Here is a 20348-nt window from a genome sequence, read left to right as displayed (position 1 = left end):
TGAGCCACCGAGCCCAGCAAAGCTGCACCTTTTAAACAAGTTTTTCTAAGACTGAAAAGTGCTTGGCAGAGAAGAATTTTAGGAATTTGGAGGTAGGGATGTGAGTGAAGCCAGAGTCTAGCTACAGACAAGAAACTTCCCCTTTTCAGTTCCTCTCTGTAAAAAAAGGACAGCTTCCCCAAGAGATTCATGGATGTTGGGAAAGCAGGAATGGGGAAATTGTTGATTTTTGGGGAATGTGAGATGAGTCATGGAGGAGTACCCAAGACATTGATAGGTGAGGGTACAGAAAATAACGTGATGTCATTTTATTAAATGTTTTTCTTAAACTCACTTCAGTAAGCAGAAAACACTTTTAAAGAAACATGTGAATGACAGCGGCTATTTATCTTACCCTGTAGCTGATTTGAAGTACTCATTATAAAGTTTTTTATGTTAGCCATTTCTGTGTCTGATCTTAAATGAAGTTTGTATGTTACAAAATATTAAAAATGAAGAGCTAGATATTAGTAAAAAGTAGTAGCAGATGATGAGGAACAAATGATGACCCAAGGACTATTAGTGAAAGTGTCTCTAAATTCATGCTTTGATATGTGACCTCTCTTCCAAAAACAGCACTGACAGGTGAAATATTTAAAACAAAACAAAACGTTGCTAGGCTTAAAAATCGAACTTAACATCTCCCTGAAATAGAATAGCAAAGTGTTCTACATAACCAAACTCTGGGGCCAGAAGTTGACAGTGGTAAACAGGAATTATATTCCTTCAGGGTTAACAAAGTCTAAAAAAGACCACGTGAGAAGGAAGTAGCAACTTGGCTTTCAGCTTGAAACCAAGGGTTCTGTCTCCTTGAAAGGAGGCCAAAAAAAAAAAAAACCAGCATCTTGCTTCTTGGTGTTAAAAACTTTTTTCATAAGCTGTAGACTTAAGGAATTTGAGAATGAAGACACCCTTATGACCACAGATTTATCCAGTTTATCCAGTTTGCTTTGTTAGTGTTTGTCTGCAGCATCCCTGATGTTTTTATAGAATTGGAGTCCCAAAATACCATTATAAAGATCTAGTTCTGGGCTGATGGCAAGGTATATTTAAATTTAAAAAAACCAAAACTTCAGACAAATTTAACAGTTTAGTTGAGAAAAGATGGTTTGCAAATTAGGCACCTCACCACTCCCCCCACCACAATAGAGCAAGGCTGGTCTTGCTGCATGGTTGGAGAGGATTTATGGACAGAAAATGGAAGTGAGGTACAGAAGCAGTCAGACTGGTAACAGCTAGGCAGTTGCCTTATCTGAGCCCAGTTTGAACAGTTGGCCACCTATGATTGGCCAAGTCTCAGTGATTGGTAATACTGTAGCTTACAGTCTGTTTACACATCCAGTTAGGCTGCAGTTCAGTATGTACAGATAAACATTTAGGCCAAACTTAAAATATGTAGAGGCAGTTTTAGGCTAAACTTAGTAAATATAAAGGGGGGAAACACCTGGAAATATGCTGGGGAAGAGGTAGTAAATGGGAGTTAAAAGAGAGAGAACAAACAAAAAATCTGAGCCTGCCAACTCACATTTCAGAACATTAAAAACAACAACAACAAAAAGCTAATACTCAGGAGGGCCATTAGAAATGATCCACAAGTGACACATACACATGAACAAAATCTTTTTGTGAAAAATCTTAAGCTCTTAGAAGGAAAAAAAATGTTTTAGAGACAGTTATAGTTCACTATAACTTTGAGCTCCTGGACTCAAGGGATCTTCCTGCCTTGGCCTTCTGAATAGCTATAACTATAGGTGTGCACCACCACACCCAGGTAATTTTTAAACGTATTTTGTATTGATGGGGTCTTGTTTCCCAGTCTGGTCTGGAACACCTGGCCTTCCCACCTTGGCCTCCTAAAGTGCTGGGATTATGGATGTTGAACCCCTGTGCCCAGCCCTATATATCTTTTTTTTTTGGTTTGTTTTTATTTGAATAGCTTTGGGAATCCAAATGGTTTTTTTGGTTACATGGTATAGTGGTGAAGAAGTCTGGGCTTTTAAGTGTATGTGTCACCCCCACTAGTGCACAAACAGGTGATTTTTAACTCCTTCCTACCCTCCCCCTTCTGAGTCTCCATTGTCCATTATACTCTTTTTTTTTTTTTGAGTCGGAGTCTCACTCTGTCACTCAGACTGGAGTGCAGTGGCACGCTCCCAGCCACTACAGCCTCGACCTGCTGGGCTCCGGCGATCCTTCTACCTCAGCCTTCCAAGTAACTGGAATTGCAGGCGCACGCTACTACGCCCAGCTAAGTTTTTAATTTATTGTAGAGATGAGGTCTCTCCAAGTTGCCCAGGCGGGTCTCAAACCCGCGGGCTCAGGCAATCCACTCACCTCAGCTTCCCAAAGCGCGGGATTACAGGCTGAGCCACCAAACCCGGCTCATTAAACCATTTTGTATACCTATGCAGACCTTTAGTTTGGCTCTCACTTATAAATGAGAATGTGCAGTATGTGCAGTATTTCCTATTCCTGCATTATTTCAGTTAGGATGGTGGTTTCCAGTTCCATCCAAGTTGACTGCAGAAGACATTACTTCACTATTTTTAATGACTTAATAGTATAAATGGTGTGTGTGTGTGTGTGTGTGTGTCTGTATATGGACACCACATTTTCATTATCCACTGATCAGTTGATGGGCATTTAGGTTGATTCTGTATCTTTGCAGTTGCGAATTGTGCTGTGATGACCATACAAGTGCAGGTGCCTTTTTGTATAACGACCTCTGTTCCTTTGGGTAAATACAAGTAGTGGGATTGCTAGATTGAAAAGTAGATCTGCTTTTACCTTACCATACCAGTTTCCATAGAAGTTGTACTCATTTAGACACCTACCAACAGTGTATAAGTATTTCCTTTTCACCATATTTATGCTATCATCTTTTTTTTTTTTTTAAATAATGGCTTTTTTGACTGATTTCTTTATTCTGTTCTATTGGATCATGTGTCTGCCCTTGTACCGGTATCATGTGGTTTTGGTTACGATAGCTTTGTAATATAGTTGAAGTTGAGTAATATGATGCCTCCAACTTTGTTATTTTTGTTTAGGATTGCTTTGTCTATTCTGGCTCTTTTTTGTTTTCATGTGAATTTTTGGATCTTTTTTCTCATTTTGTGAAAAATAACGTTGGTAGTTTGATAGGGAATGTGTTGACTATGTAGTTTAATTTGAGTAGTATGTCATTATTATAATGTTGATTCTTCTAATCGGTGAGCATGGGATGTTTTTCCATTTGCTTGTGTCCTCTACAATGTCTTTCATTGGTGTCTTGTAGTTCTCCTTATAAAGATCTTTCACCTCCTTGGTTAAATATATTTCTAGGTATTTTAATTTTTTGGCAGCTATTGTAAATGGGATTGAGCTCTTGATTTAATTCTCAGCTTGGTTTTTATTGGTATGTAGCTATGCTACTGGGTTTATGTGTATTGATTTTTGTAACCTGAGACTTTTACTGAATTTATTTATCATGTCCAGGAGCCTTTTGGAGGAGTCTCTAGGATTTTATAGTTATAAGTCATATCAATAGCAAGCAGAAATAATTTGATTTCTTCTTTTCCAATTCAGATACCCTTTATTTCTTTCTCTTGCCTGATTGTTCCGGCTAGGAATTTCCCAGCCCTATATATCTTCATGATCTTGATCTAAAAAAACTTTTTCTTTTAAAAGAAAGAAATAATAAAAGAAAACTTAATAAATTGCATTTTAAAATTCTATACATCAAAAGGCATTACAAAGTGAGAAAGAAGCTACCAGTTGATAAATATATTTTCAACATACATTATCAAGTAGGAATTATTATCCAAATCTGAAAATACCTTTTAGATGCCAGGCATGGTGGCTCACACCTGTAATCCCAGCACTTTGGGAGGTGGAGACAAAAGGATTGCCTGAGCCCAGAGGTTCAAGACCAGCCTGGGCAACTTGACGAGACCTCATCTCTACAATAAGTCAAAAAATTAGCTGGGCATGGTACCTTGTGCCTATGGTTCCAGCTACTTGGAAGGCTGAGGTGGAAGGATCTCCTGAGCCCAGCAGGTGGAGGCTGTGGTGGCCATGAGTGTGCCACTGCACTCCAGCCTGGGCTACAGAGTGAGACTCCGACTCAAAAAAAAAAAAAAGAAAAAGAAAATACCTTTTAGATAAATAACAATCCAAAAGGAAATGGAAAAGGATTTGAGTAAGCAATTCACAAATAGGAGCCTGGATTGTTAGTAAACATCTGAAAAGATGTATTATTAATCAAGGAAATGCTAGAAAGGGGGATAAAAAATATTCAGGATGGTCTCACATTAGCAAATAAATCCTGTGTCCAGAAGTAACACTTCACTTAGACCCTGAGTTATCTGAAATGATTAGAGCTTGTCTGCTGACCAATAGGAAATGAACCATGACTAAGAAATAAACCTTTGTTGTGTAAAGCCACTGAGATTTTGTGATTGTTACTGCACATAATTTAGTTTATTTTGACTGATGCAGAGATATAAATGGCTTGAGGGTTGACTTTGAAGTATATGTGTTGATGTAACTTTAAATTTGCTTGCTATGATCATGTATTTCTTATTTTTTTAAAAATTGCTCTGGTTACCATGTAGAGATTGGATTGTGAGAGATTTTGGAGAAAGCTGTCAGGAGGCTGTTAAAAGCTGTTCAGTGAAGAGATGATAGTCAAGACTAGGATGGTGTGTTGGATAGAGAGTGGTATATATAGATGGAAGCTAGAGATACTTCATTGCTGTAGTGATCCACTTGGATGTGCTATATGTTTCTGCAATGGGGTTTTTACAGTGAGCATCCAACACTTCTGTAAGCCAAAAATAAAGTTATTCATGCTCCTCCAGACCTTTTTACCATGTCGTCTACAGACCAAAGGTTATAGGACAGAGTGTAACATTCTACCCATTCTATCTTGCTAACTTTACCTTTTTTTACCTGTTCCCTAATGTGCAGGCACGCACGCATACACACACACAGACAGACTGTCGCTATTTCTTTCTTCATACATTCTCCCTCTCTCGTTCATTAGAACTGAAAACTTTATAATTCCTATTTTTATGGTTTTGTTCACATTGTTCTTGAATACCTTTGTTTACTTTTTTTTTTTTTTTTAGTTGGGGTTTCCCTCTGTTGCCCATGCTAGAGTGTAGTGGCACAATCACAACTCATCGCCGCCTCGACCTCCTGGACTCGGGTGATCTTCTGCCTCAGCCTCCTGAGTAGTACTACCTGTATTGTTTTTGTACAGGCAGGGTTTTGCTATGTTGCTGGTTTTGAACTCTTGGGCTCAAGTAATTCTCCTGCCTTGGCCTCCCAAAGTGCTAGGATTGTAAGTGTGAGCCACCACACTCGACCCTCTTGATATCTTACTTAACTTTTTCAGGTCCATTACAAATTCTTTATATTTTCACATGCTTCTAACCATAAGCTTGTGTGTGTGACTGTAGCATTTTATTTACTTGTGTCGTGGCACTTTTCCTTTCAAACTTTTATTTATTTATTTATTGGCTAAGTTATTGACACTACTCTTCACCCTGTTGCCTAGATCGCAAGTAGAGCAGTTATCTTTGGTTTTTGATTATTTCTTTACTCCCACACTTACAGCCACTGGAGCATTCCACTAGATGCCAACAGAATTCCGTCAGTCCTAAGGGGAATTATCTAACATGATCTAGAAACAACTATAGCATATGTAGCATACAGAAGTTATTTTTTAACCTTCTCAGTAACTCTTGAGTTAGTTTCTTATTCCTGTGTTACAAATGAGAGACTAATGTTCAAAGAGGCTAACTTGTGCAAGGTCAGATGTTAAATTTTTTGTGTGACTTCAAGGCTTATGCTAGTTCCATTTGGTTCCATACGCATCTCTCTAATCCATTCCCTTCTTGTTTTCTTCAGTTCCTGCATTTCTTTCTATATATTAATGCAATAGCTTTCTAACTGGTAGATGCCCCTCTTCTCTCCCTCCTCTAATCTCTTTTTTTTATACTCTGCCAGTGTATTTCTAAAATATAGATCCATTCATTTTATTCCCCTGTTTAGAATTCTTCAGTGGTTCCCAGTAGCCTACAAAATGAAATTCAGACTCCTTATCATGGCACATCCATCATCTGGTTCCTGCTTACATTTTCAGCATCATTTCCTATTACTCCCCCTTCCCCACTCTGCATTCCAGTAACACAACTATTTATGGTTACTGCACTTAACACATTCTCTCTGCGCTTTTGCTTATTATATTCTTCTTACTTGGAATTTCCTTCTCTTCTGGTCTGCCTTATGAATCTTCATTTATCTATCTAAATTCAGCTGAAGCTTCATTTCTGTGTTGTTGACATAATATTCCTTGAGATTCCCTACAAATTGGGCAGTGTTAGGCTTATCTAAGTTCTCTTACTTCCAAAAGGACAGTTATCATGTTGTACTTTGTTTCTCTCACCTATTAGACAGTGGGGTCCTTGAGGGCAGTATCCTTTTCTTGAACTCATGATGTATTATCTTTTTAACTCTACTCTGTAGTATAGTGTGTGGCACAGTAGGTATTTGTATTATTCTGCTTGGGCTGCCATAGCAAAATAGGTGCCTTAAAACAACAGAAATGTATTTTCTCTCAGGTCTTCAGGCTGGAAGTCTAAGACAGGGTGCCAGCATGGTGTCAGGTTCTGATGAGGGCCGGGGCTGCCTTCTAGTGTAAGAGTGGAGGGAGAGAAGTATATCTCTCATCTTAGAAGGTCATCAAATTTAGTAATTTAACCTTAAATACTACCTAAAATCCCAAGTTCCAAATATAGTTATATTGGAGGACAGGCTTCAACATAAGAATTTGGGGGGCAGGCAACCCCTTTGGGTCCCCTTCCACTCTGGGAGCTTTTCTGTCCTCTCAATAAATCCTGCTTTCTAAAAAAAAAAAAGAATTTTGGGGGAACACAGTTCAGTTATAGCAGTATGTAATATTTGTTGAATGAATTGTTAAATTTTTGTTTTATGATTGACTGTTTACATGACTGTCTACCATCAAATTATACTTTTTTTTTTTTTTGAGTCAGAGTTTCACTCGTGAGTCACCCAGACTGGAGTGCTGTAACTCACTCACAACCACCACAGTGTTGACCTGCTTAGCTCAGGCGATCCTTCTGCCTCAGCCTTCCAAGTAGCCAAAATTACAGGCATGTGATACCGTGCCCTGCCTACTTATTTTTGTTTTTGTTGCATTTGCTTACATAGTGGACATATATCACATTTTCATTATCATTGATTGGTTGATGGGCATTTAGGTTGATTTCACATCTTTGCAATTGTAAATTGTGTTGTGATGCACATGGGGGGCAGGTGTCTTTTTAATATAGTGATCTCTGTTTCTTTGGACAGATACCAAGTATCTGGAATTGCTGAAATTGCTGGATCAAATGGTAGATCTACTTTTAGTTCTTTGAGAATCTCCATGCCAATTTCCATACAGGCTGTACTACTTTATATTCCCACCAACAGTATATAAGCAATCTTTTTTTTTTTTGAGTTGGAGTCTCACTCTGTCACCCAGACTGGAGTGCAGTGGCCGCTCCCGGCCACCGCAGCCTCGACCTGCTGGGCTCCAGCGATCCTTCCGCCTCAGCCTTCCGAGTAGCCGTAATTACAGGCATGCGCTGCCACACCCGGCTGATTTTTTGATTTATTGTAGAGATGAGGTCTTGTATAAGCATTCTTTTATTCTCTGCATCTGTACCAACATTTGCACCATCATTTAAAAAAAAAAAAATAATATGCCCATTCTGACTGGGTTTTGATTTTCATTTCCCTAACGATTAGTGATAGAGATAATTTTTTCATATTTTTGTTGGGTATTTTTATATCTTTTGAAAGATGTCTGTTCATGTTGTTTGCCCACTTTTTAGTAGGGCTATTTGCTTTTTTTCTTGCTGATTTGTTTAGTTCTTTGTAGTTTCTGGATATTGGTCCTTTGTTGGATGTATGAGGAAGGATCCCAGAAATTGGAATTATCTTTTTGGAGGGTGGGCCCCTTGTAGTACAGGTTTCCCCTCTAGGTAAATGTTCTAGGAATCTATTGGCATCAGTGTACCTCCTAATGTTGTTGTGAGGCTGTGTTCAGCTTCAGTTAGTTTTTTCCCCTGAGATTCTTTCAGTGCATTTGCGCATTTCACTCATCAGTGATTTATGAGCACACTTGTCCACACCACACTGAGTATTCAGCAGTTTTGACCCAAAACTTCGTGATCCTTATTCCCTACCCTTCCTGAAGTTCACCCATTCTCACCCCAAGAGACTTTTTTTTTTATTGTTTCCTTGGAAAACAAAAGTCCTTAAAGGGAATCATTTTGCTGATGGGGAAAAGATGAAACAAAAAACAGCAGAACCACTAAAAGGCAATTAATGATTTCAAAAACTGTTTTGAGCAGTGGAAAAGCATCTCAGTAGGTGTATTGCATCAAACAGAGAGTACTTTGAAGGTACCTGGAAGGTAGCTGAAGCTTAAACATGTAAGAATAAATACACATTTTTAAATAAATAAATTCTGGGTTATTTTGGGTCCCCCTCATATAGTTTGTATCTTCCCCCATTCTCTAGGTTACCTATTTGTTCTGTTAATTATTTCTTTTGCTATGCAGAAACTTTATAGTTTAATTAAGCCCCACTTACTTATTTTTGTTTTTGTTGCATTTGCTTTTGGAGTTTTAGCCATAAATTCTTTGTCTAGGCCGATGTGATACTAGTTTTTCTTCTAGTATTTTTATAGTTTCAGGTCTGACATTTAAGTCTTCAATCCATCTTGAATTAATTTTTGTATATGGAGAGAGATAGGGATCAAGTTTCATTTTTCTCCAGGTAGTTAATCCAGTTTTCCAGGCATCATTTATTGAATAGGAAAGACATAATGTTTTTTAGAATTTTTTAGAATACTCTGATGCTATCAGTAAGTCTTGAGAGTAATACAAACATAGGTATGAATTTTGTTTATATCAATTTCAGTGACCTTGGTCAATTGACTTGAGCATCTCTGAGTCTTAGTTTCCTTATCTGTAAAATGATAAATCTATATTACAATTTGGTTTATTTAAATGCATTATACATTGAAATGTAAAACATGCATTTATATTTATGTACCACATAGCAGTGTTTTGGCCAGCAACGGACCAAAAAAACTGGTGGTTCCAGAAGATTATAACATATTTGCTGTACCTTTTCTATGTTTAGATGTGTTTAGATACTCACCCTTGTGTTACAATTCCCTACAGTATTCAGTCATACAGTAACATGGTTCTATAGCCTAGGAGCCTATAGGCTGTACAATCTAGGTTTGTGTTAAGTACATTCTATAATTACACAATGACAAAGTCTCCTAACACCATTTCTCAGAACTTATTCCCATTCCCATTATTAGGCCACACATAACTGTGTTTTAAAATGTTAACAGTATTAAGAGGATAGCCAGTGAAAAATTATTTTTTCTACTGTAGATCGCTAATTCTTTTTCTTCATATATATGTGTTTATGTATGTGTATATATACATATACATGTATATATATATGATGAAAATATATATATTTGAGTCAGAGTGTCACTGTTGCCCAGGCTAGAATGCAGCGGCACACTCACAGCCACTGCAGCCCTGACTGACTGGGCTCAGGCAATCCTTCTGCCTCAGCCTTCTAAGTAGCTGGAACCACAGGCACAAGCCACCATGCCCAGCTAATTTTTTTATTTATTGTAGAGACAAGGTCTTGCCAAGTTGCCCAGGCTGGTCTTGAATCCGTGGGCTCAGCCTTTCCTCTCACCTCAGCTTTCCAAAGTGCTGGGATTGGAGGCATGAGCCACCGAATCTGGCTTCTTTTTATTTTAAGGCAATCATTGTTACCAGTTTCTCCTGTCCTTTCAGAAGTATTCTATTTATATATAAATATAGGTACTTATTTATGAGTATAGGTATGTGTGTGCTTTGTTTCAGGTTGTGATTTACTCCTCTTATTTTCTAGGGATTAGCACTGGCTCACAGGCTCTTAGTAAATGTTTAAATGAATCAGCTAAAGGAAAGGAGTTCAGAAGAGAAAATGTAATTAGCCGGCGTGATAGTATGTGCCTGTAGTTCCGGCTCCTTGGAAGGCTGAGGCGGAAGGATCTCCAGAGCCCAGCAGGTTGAGACTGCAGTGGCCGGGAGCGTGCCACTGCATTCCAGTCTGGGCTCCAGATGAGACTCCAACTCAAAAAAAAAAAAAAAGTACCAAGGCAGAAGAGGTTTAAAAAAAAAAAAACTAAAATGATAAAGTGTTCCTCAACTCTTTAATTTGCTGCTTTGAGGTTTGACCTGACACTATTCCATAACTCTTTGAGGCTGAAAATCATACAGCCATCTGCCAGCTGATAAGGTAGCATCTCTCTAGGATGTTCAAGCACAGTATTGCTTTGTCAGATCTAGAGGTAAGCAAATCCTATGTCTAAATTACTCTTTGAGGCTGAAAATCATATAGCCATCAGCCAGCTAGTTAAGGTAGCAGCTATCTAGGATGTTCAAGAATGTTGCTTTGCCAGATCTAGAGACAAGCAAGTTCTCTGTCTAAATTTCCTCTTTACTGGACCTCTAGGATCTTTTTTTTTTTTTTTTGAGTTTGAGTCTCCTTTGCCCAGGCTGGAGTGCAGTGGCATGCATGCTCACGGCCACTCTAGCGTCGGCCTGCTAGGCTCCGGCAATCCTTCCGCCTCAACTTTCCAAGTAGCTGGAACCACAGATGCACGCTACTACACCCAGCTATTTTTAATTTTATTGTAGAGACAAGGGCTCACCAAGTTGCCCGGGCTGGTCTCGAACCCGCGGGCTCAGACAATCCACTCGCCTCAGTCTCCTAAAGTGTGCTGGGATTACAGGCTGAGCCACTGAGCCCGGCCAACCTCTAGGATCTTTAGGGCTTCTATTAGTCATGATTCTTCAGAGAAACAGAAACAATAGGAGATTTTATATATATAATATATGAAGACTTCAAAAAGTTCATGGAAAATGCATATTATGAAAAAAATATGCAGGCATTTCAAAATTGTTTTGGGCCTAAGTTAACTTGTACTATCTTATTATAACAGACATGTTATAATAAGAATTTAGTTTGAGGCACTAGGAAGGATATGACATCAGTTTGGAAAGAGCCCCATCAGAGCAACATGTATAATTCTAAAATTGAAGCAAGAACAAACACAATTTATTATGAAACTTGGGTAGAGAAATGGTGAAATTATTTATGCTTTACGAAAAGTTTATGGTGACAGTGCCCCAAATAAATCAGCAATTTACAATGGTGAACTCATTTTAAGAAGGGACGAGTAGACGCTGAAGGTAAAACCTGCAGCTGCAGGTTCATACACCCACACTCACTCACAATGGTACCACTTACACATGCCAGTTAACCTAATGGACTCATCTTTGGGATATGGGAGGAAACTGGGGGTACCCAGAGAAAAACCGGGCAGACATGGAGAGAATATGCAAACTCTACAAACAGTAGCCCTGATGAGAGTTGGTCTTTGTTCTCATTAATGTTATAATGAAACGACATTATTCAAGAATTTGCTGTATATTGTTATGGCAACTCCACAGGATTGAAAACAACTCTGAATTATTTTTAAAAATCCAGTCTAGCCGAGTGCAGTGGCTCAAGTCTGTAATCTCAGCATTTTGAGAGGCCACAGCTAGAGGACTGCCTGAGCTCAGAGGTTCAAGACCAGCCTGGGCAACTTGGTGAGACCTTGTCTCTGCAATAAATAAAAATAAAAAAGAAACCTCATGCCTGTAGTTCCAGCTACTTGGAAGGCTGACACGGAATGATCGCCAGAGACCAGCGGGTCAAGGCTGTGGTGACTGTTAGCATGCTACTGCACTCCAGCCTGGCCAACAGAGTGACAATCTGACTCAAAAAAAAAAAAAAAATCTAGTCTTTTGAACAAAGTTACCTGATAGATTTGCCAAAATCCAGTGACATCTCTGGACTCACCTGAATTCCTGACAGGGAAGAGACTGGTCTTTTCAATATCTGTAGCATTATCAAGTTAGACAAATTGTTTATCACTTGGTGGTACATCCAGTTGTGTTCATGAACAATACTTTTGTATTTTAGATTAGCTCTCTCTAGCATAAATTAATGCTTCTTTTGTCTTTGTTTCATAGTGAATTTTGTTGATATTATACGCTCTACATAATAAATTCTTCCTTGGGAGAGGAAGTGGTAGTGATTTTAACTGGATTAAAGTCATAATTCATTTCCTTAAAGAAATTGATATAGTTGCTGGACAGCCAACAGCACTACTGGATGATAACGATATTCATCAGATTTATCTGTTTTTATAATGTCTGCCTTGCTTTCAGGTTTTCTTCTTTAAGATGAAAGCTGTAGCCATCTTCCATTAAAAGGTGGCTATATTCGCCTATATAAAAATTTGAAGCATTTAGATTTAGAACCACTGGAATAGAGATTAAGACTAAAGGTTAGTTCATAAGAGCCTAATTAGAGTGGTTGTGGCAAAGCAGAGAAAAGGAGCAACTCTTGGAAAGAACTAAGATGTTCATTGTGGTAATGTTCTCCTGATTGGGACTGGGGCCTACCCTAAATTAATGTCTTGGCATTTAAATTATGATGCTAATTAATATGTTTTTAAAAATTTTGTACCAAAGGCTGAAATGTGTTATTTTTCTGAGGAAATATAGCATATTGGTGGAGATACCATGTTGCAAACTGAGAATATAATTTAAGGGAAATTATTTACAAGTGAATTTGTATTTTCCAAACTGATACCTGGTTGCATTTGTTCTCAGGAACATTTGTAGATGTTTGTTACTCAGAGTTTATAGCTGTGATCACAGATAGCAGATACATACAGATGATTATATAGAAGTATCAGTTCTAGGAAATAATCACTCATCTATGTTCTTTATATGTATCTGCACGTGTCAGTACTATGTGTGTAGAGAATGGAAGATCATTCCACCACAACCTGCCTGCCCCACTATATTGTTTAACTTAATAAAGAGCACAGGAATAGGAATCAACTTTAATGTGATCAAAAGTACAGTCACCTGGCAATAGAGGATTATTGCAAAATCAGTCGCAATTAACCTAGCCAGGAGGTTAGGATCAGTGAGTCCATGTTTACTACTATTTTTTTCCCCATTCTGAAGACCTTACAGTGGGACAAATGTGGAGGTGTAAGATAGTGATACTGGTGATCCCAACTCTGTGTTAGTTAACCTAGATCTAGGTTAATGTGTGTCTTTGTGTCTTACTGAGCTGTACTCCCATCATGGTTTGGGGGAGTTTTGTCTCCTGAGCTTCTTAGTGGTTTTGTAGGCTATGACCAGCACTGAAACAAAAAGAATAGAAAATATCAGAGTATATCACACATGCAGTCATGCAATGCATAATGATGTCTTGGTCAATGATAATGACTGCGTATATGACGGTGATCCCATAAGATTATAATGAAACTGACAAATTCCTACTGCTTAGTGATGGCATAGCAAAATGCATTACTCAAGTGTTTGTGGTGATGTTGGTGTAAGCAAACCTACCGTACTGCCAGCCACATAAAAGTATAGTACATATAATTACGTGCAGTCCATAAAACTTGATGATAACAAATGACTGTTACTGGTTTATGTATTTACTATAATACACCTTTTATTATTACTTTGGAGTGTACTCCTTCTACTTATAAAAAAAAGTTAACTTCAAAACACCCTCAGGCAGGTCCTTCAGGAATTGTTCCAGAAAAAGGCATTGTTATCATAGGAAATAACAGCTCCATAGTGCTGTTATTCCTGAGGACCTTTTAGTGGGACAAAATGTGGAGGTAGAAGATAGTGGTGGTAATGATCCTGACTCTGTTGTGTTAGAGTTAGCCTCGGTTAATATATGTGTTTGTGTTTTAGTTTCTCAGAAAAAAGTTTATAGGACATAAAGAAATAAAACATTTTGTATAGTTGGACAATGTATGTTTTATACTAAATGATTTTATAAAAAGTAAAAAAGTAAGCCTGGCTTGGTGGCTCAGCCTGTAATGCCGCGCCTTTGGGAGGCTGAGGTGAGTGGATTGCCTGAGCCCGCGGGTTCGAGACCCGCCTGGGCAGCAAAACCTCATCTCTACAATAAATCAGAAAATCAGCTGGGCGTGGTAGAGTATACCTGTAATTCTGGCTACGTGGAAGGCTGAGGTGGAAGAATCGCCGGAGCCCAACAGGTCGAGGCTGCAGTGGCTAGGAGTGGCTACTGCACTCCAGTCTGGGCGACAGAGTGAGACTTCAACTCAAAAAAAAAAAAAGTAAAAAAGTTTTAAAATATCATAAGTTTATAAAGTAAAAAAGGTACAATAAGCTAAGGTTAATTTATTGTCATCTGTCACCACAATCAATTTTAGAACATTTTCTGATCCCACTAAGAAGTCCCATCCATACCCATTAGCAGAAATTCTCCTTCCCCTAGCCATTGGCAACCACTAATCTACTTTCTGTCTCTATGGATTTGTCTATTCTGGACATTTCATATAAATTGAACTGTAGAATATGTAGCCTTTTTAGCTGGCTTCTTTCACTCAGCATGATGTTTTCAAGGTTCATCCATTTTGTAGCATATATCAGTATTTGATTTGTTTTAATTGAAGAAAAAAATTAAAATAAATGTAGTGTTATGTAAGTATAGTATTTATAAAATCTACAGTAGTGCACAGCAGTGTCCTAGGCCTTCACGTTCACTCACCAATCACTCACAGACTCACCTAGAGCAACTTCCAGTTCTGAAAATTCCTTTCATGGTAAGTGTTCTGTTATAGGCATACCATATTTTATCTTTTATACTGTATTTTTACGGTACCATTTTATAAATGTTTAGATACAAAGATAATATTTTGTTACACTTGCCTACAGAATTCAGTATAATAGCATGCTGTACAACTAACCTATAGCCTAGGAGCAACAGGCTATACTATATATACTATACAACTATATAGCCTAGGTGTATGGTAAGCTATCCTATCTAGGCTAAATTTTTGTTTTAGTTTCATGTTTATGTATGTATGCACTAGGTCATGACTCAAAGAGCATTTCTTACACTGTTCTGAATTAACTATAAAATGTATGCATCACTGGTAATAGTGATAATAAGTTGGCAATTTTCATGAAAAAGTTAGTTTTATTTTGAAAAAGAGATCTCATTTACTTCTAGGTCTTATGGATTGAAACAATACGTGACCTATCTTTTGAATTAGTAAGCTTGCCACCCCTAAAAACATTTAAGCAGATCATCTCTCAAAGGTGTTACATGTAAGATGAATTCCTGCTTTATTATGGAAAAATTGACTTCTCTAGTTCTTGCCAAGTAATATTTTGTAATTCTAACTTATATATGGTCCTCTTCCTAGAAACTGATATATTCTTTTTGTACACTTTTTCCAGTTGCACTGAAAATAAACTCAGCCCAAATTGGCTTTGTTGAACTTGGAAGTTTTGCAAGAAACATGACTTTAGAATTCTTCACTAAGTCTTTGTAGAATATTTTGTCTTACAGTGGAAATTGTGTTCCACTCATATTGCTTTTTTTTATTTCCATACTTTCACATTTTATCCAAATGAAAAATTCTTCTTTTTAAAAGTCAGTTAGCATCTATCTTGGGGTCTTTCTCAAAAGCCTTAAATTCATCTCAGGAATTTCAACCTGTTTGTATATCTCTTCTTATATATTCAGTTGTTGCAACAGATTTTAACTTGGTCTATGTTATTTTGTGAAAGTAGTTTTATTCACATATACATGTTCTTTTTATATGACAACTTTATTGGGATAAAATCTACATGCCATATAATTCACCCATTTAAAGTGCAAGATTCAGTGCTTTTTAGCATACTCAGAGTTGTGCACCTGTCACCACAATCAATTTTAAACATTTTTCTGATCCCATTAAGAAGTCCCGCACCCATTGCAGAAATTCTTCATTCACTCCTTCTCCTAGCCTTTGGCAACCACAAATCTACTTTCTACCACTATGGATTTGCCTATTCTGGATATTTCATGTAAATGGAACTATATAATATGTAGCCCCTTCGCGACCCGCCTGGGCAACTTGACGAGACCTCATCTCTACAATAAATCAAAAAATTAGCTGGGCGTGGTAGCGCGCCTATAGTTCCAGCTACTTGGAAGGCTGAGGCGGAAGGATCACCAGAGCCCAGCAGGTCAAGGCTGCGGTGGCCAGGAGCAGCCACTGCACTCCAGTCTGCGCAACAGAGTGAGACTCCAACTCAAAAAATAATAATAATAATACGTAGCCTTTTGTAACTGGCTTCTTTCACTCAGCGTGTTTTCAAGGTTCAACCATGTTGTAGCATATCAGTATTTGATTTGTTTAATTGCTCTATAATACTCCATTATAGATATACTATTTTTTAAATCCATTCTTTAACTGATGGGCATTAGGCTATTTCCATTTTTTTGGTTATTGTTAATAATGCTGTTATAAATATTCACGTACAGCCGGGCTCAGTAGCTCAGCCTGTAATCCTGCGCTTTGGGAGGCTGAGGTGAGTGGATTGCCTGAGCCCACGGGTTCAAGACCCGCCTGGGCAACTTGGCAAGACCTCATCTCTACAATACATCAAAACATCAGCCGGGCATGGTAGCACTTGCCTGTAATTCCGGCTACTCGGAAGGCTGAGGTGGAAGGATCGCCGGAGCCCAGTGGGTCGAGACTGCAGTGGCCGGGAGTGGCCACTGTACTCCAGTCTGGGCGACAGAGTGAGACTCCAACTCAAAAAAATAAATAAAAATTAAATATTCATGTACAAGTTTTTCTGTGGCCATATGCCTTTATATCTCTTGAGGTATATACCTAAGAGTACTACATTTTTAGGTATTTAGGTATTTTGGTATTAAGAGTATTCCACACTTAGGAATACTTAATACCTAAGAATATTCCACACTGAGGAAATGCTGGATCACATGTTTGAGGTGTAAGCGTTCTTTTCATATTCTGGATACTAATCCCTTATCAGATACATGACTTATAAATTCCCCTCCCCCATTCTGTGAATTGTCTTCACTTTCTGGATGGTGTACTTTGAAACACAGAAGTTTTAAATTTTGGTAAAGTTCTGTTTATCTATTTTTCCTTTTGTTGCTTTACTTTTTGGTGTTATAGCTGAGAAAGTATTACCTAATTCAAGGTCACAAAGATATACACCTATGTTTTCTTCTGAGAGTTTCATAGTTTTGTCTCTTATGTTTAGAGTTTCTGATCCATTTTTAGATAATTTTTACATTTGATGTAAGGTAGGGGATCCGGCTTCATTCTTTTTCCCATGAATGTCTAGTTGTCGCAGTACCATTTGTTGAAAAGGCTAATTTTTTCCCCAATGAATTGTCTTGGCACTCTTTTCAAAAATCAGTTGGCCATGTAAGGTTATCTCTGAACTCTCAATTTTGTTCCATTAATGTGTATGTCTGTCTTTATTTCAGTACCACACTACACTATGCTGTCTTGATTTGTTGTTCTGTAGTAAGTTTTCAAATTAGCAAATGTGAATTCTCTGACTTTGTTCTTCTGATTCAAGATATTTTGGCTAATCTGGGGCCCTTGTATTTCCATATAAAGAAGCAGTTTGTCAGTTTCTACAAGAAAGGAAGCTAGCGTTTGATAGGGATTGCATTAACTATGTAGATAAATTTGGGGAATATTGCCATCTTAACAATATGAAGCCTTTTTTTTTTTTTTTTTTTAAAGCAGGATTTATGAGAGGACAGAAAAGCTCCCAGAGTAGGAGGGGGCCCGAGGGGGTTACCCAATATTAAACCTCAACAACCAATGAGCATTGGTTGTCTTTCCATTTATTTAAATCTTAGGACATTTTTTTCAGTTATGTTTTACAGTATTTTTGTTGTTGTTGTTGTTTTGAGTTGGAGTCTCACTCCATCACCCAGACTGGAGTGCAGTGGCCACTCCCGGCCACCGCAGCCTTGCCTGCTGAGCTCTGGCGATCCTTCCGCCTCAGCCTTCCGAGTAGCCGGAATTACAGGCATGTGCTACCATGCCCGGTTGATTTTTTTATTTATTGTAGAGATGAGGTCTTGCTGCCTAGGCGGGTCTTGAACCCGTGGGCTCAGGCAGTCCACTCACCTCAGCCTCCCAAAGGCACGGGATTCCAGGCTGAGCCACCGAGCCCGGCTGTTTTATAGTTTTCATTAAGTATTGCACTCCTTTTGTTAAATTTATTCCTAATAATTTTATTCTTTGATGCTATTCTAAATGGAATCAATTTCTTAATTTCATTTTTGAATTGCTTATTGCTAGTGTACAGACAACAATTGATTTTTGTATATTGATCTTCTTCAAGCAATTCTCTCACCTCAGCCTCCTGAGTACCTGGGACTAAAGGCATGCACCTCTGTGTCTGGGTTGTTGAGTGTTTTAATCATGAAAGGGTGTTGTATATTTCTTAAGACATTAAATGAACATTGATTGGCATTTGTATATTTCCCCACGTAAAAATATGCATAATACTAGTCTTTCAAAGTTTTCTTCCCTCTTTTTTTTTTTCCTGAGGCAGAGTCTGACTCTCACCCACACTGGAGTGCAGTGACACAATTACTGCTCACTACAGCCTTCAGCTCTGGACTCAAGTGATCCTTCTGCCTCAGCCTCCCAAGTAGCTGGGACTGTAGGCACATACCACCACCTATTTTTCTATTTTTTTTAGAGACGAGATCTAGCTATGTTGCCCAGGTTGGTCTTGAACTCCTGGGCTCAAGCAATCCTCCCACCTTGGCCTCCCAAAGTGCTAGGATTACAGGTGTGAGTCACTGTGCCCAGCCTCTCTTTTCTACTTCAAGGGGAAAGCAGAGATAATCATAAGTGGTATGTGGAATAAATATCTCTTTTGAAAATTCAAAACACTATTTGAGTACTTGTTGAATAGTTATTAATTTACTTCATTTAAAAATTATAAAATGTGCTGAAAGTGAAATAATAGAAATGTTTTCTTGGAGAGTCACATAATTTATCTTAGTTAATCTCTTATAAATAGAAGGTATTAGTCCAAGTGAATCTTAAGGTTCTTATCATCCTCAAATTTCAGTGATCTGTGACTTTACAATTCATCTGTGTCATATGGTCCCCCAGCATAAAATCTCATACTCATTAGGAGTTATTCCCAATTCCCCTTCACACACGCCCCATCCCAGACATAGGTAATTATTAGTTTATTTCCTGTTTCTATATCTTCACCTACTTTGGATATTTTATATAAATAGAATCATGTAATATGTGGTCTTTTTTTACTTTGTACTATGTGTGTGCATGCGTGTGTGCGTGTGTGACTTTATAAGAATTTTACAAGCATTGCAGCATCTTTCCCCAAATGCCAGTGGTACCACCACCTGTAGTTATAACAACCAAAAATGTCCCCAGACACCTTCAAATGTCCCCGGTGAGTAAAACTGCCCATGGTTGAGAACTCTACTGCCTTAAAGAAAGAGATAATTGTATTCTGTGTTCATATGCTTTCTTGTTATTCTAGATTTTGCTATTTTTGTTCTTTACAATATTTAACTTTGCTCAGCCAAATTTTAGTATTTCAAATAGGAGAAATGAGTTACTACCTTAAATTCTTGCTAAATAATAATCAGGGGAGATTTTCCTAATTGAATTTGAACTTTGAATCATGGAATAGAAATGGATTAAAGTATGCTCATTTTTTTAATAAAAAACATATTTTTTAAAATTTTTTGAAACAGATTTTTTTTGGCACATATGCTTGTGAAAAAACTTTAAAGTTATATAATCCTAGATTATTTTTGCTTTTAGACCAAAACCTAGAGAGATAATGTAATTTGTTTCATGTAAGTGGTGGGAGGGAAGATTGCTTGTTTTTTGTGTGTGTTGTTATTGTTTGTTTTAGTGGTGGAGATGTTTGTGTAATACACAGGAATGTATTCATTTGCTTTTTGGATAAAAGCTAATTTATAATCTCACTTCACGTTATACCTACAAATAAATGTCAGATGGATTATAATAACAATAAAATAAGTAGGCAACAAGAAAACAGAGTAAAAAAGAAATGAACACTTACCAAATCTCTGGAAGAAAAAGACCATTTTGTATTTAGTGTGATCGGAAAATGAAAAGGAAATCTTGATAGACTGGCAATATAAAAATTTGACCTTTTACATCTTAACAAAATCTCTATCTCATTATGTCATTTTGAAAAACTGTTCAGCCGGGCTCGGTGGCTCAGCCTATAATCCCGCGCCTTTGGGAGGCTGAGGTGAGTGAATTGCCTGAGCCC

The 20348-nt window shown here is 37.8% G+C and overlaps 1 protein-coding gene across 1 annotated transcript in view; it reads left to right on the top strand.

Annotated features, from left to right (window-relative positions):
* Window positions 1–210: 210 nt before the first annotated feature.
* BMPR2 (bone morphogenetic protein receptor type 2) overlaps window positions 211–20348 on the top strand; it is a 110254-nt gene continuing 90116 nt past the window's right edge. Inside the window, exon 1 of the mRNA XM_008065194.1 lies at window positions 211–277. Within this exon, the coding sequence (XP_008063385.1) occupies window positions 211–277 (67 nt within the window). The remainder of the gene's footprint in view (window positions 278–20348) is intronic.

This window comes from Carlito syrichta, unplaced genomic scaffold (assembly GCF_000164805.1).
Source record: "Carlito syrichta isolate Samal-C Ts95f unplaced genomic scaffold, Tarsius_syrichta-2.0.1 Scaffold308186, whole genome shotgun sequence".
Classification (NCBI taxonomy): domain Eukaryota; kingdom Metazoa; phylum Chordata; class Mammalia; order Primates; family Tarsiidae; genus Carlito; species Carlito syrichta.
Note: the sequence above shows the minus strand (reverse complement) of the source record. Positions and strands in the feature narration are given on the sequence as shown.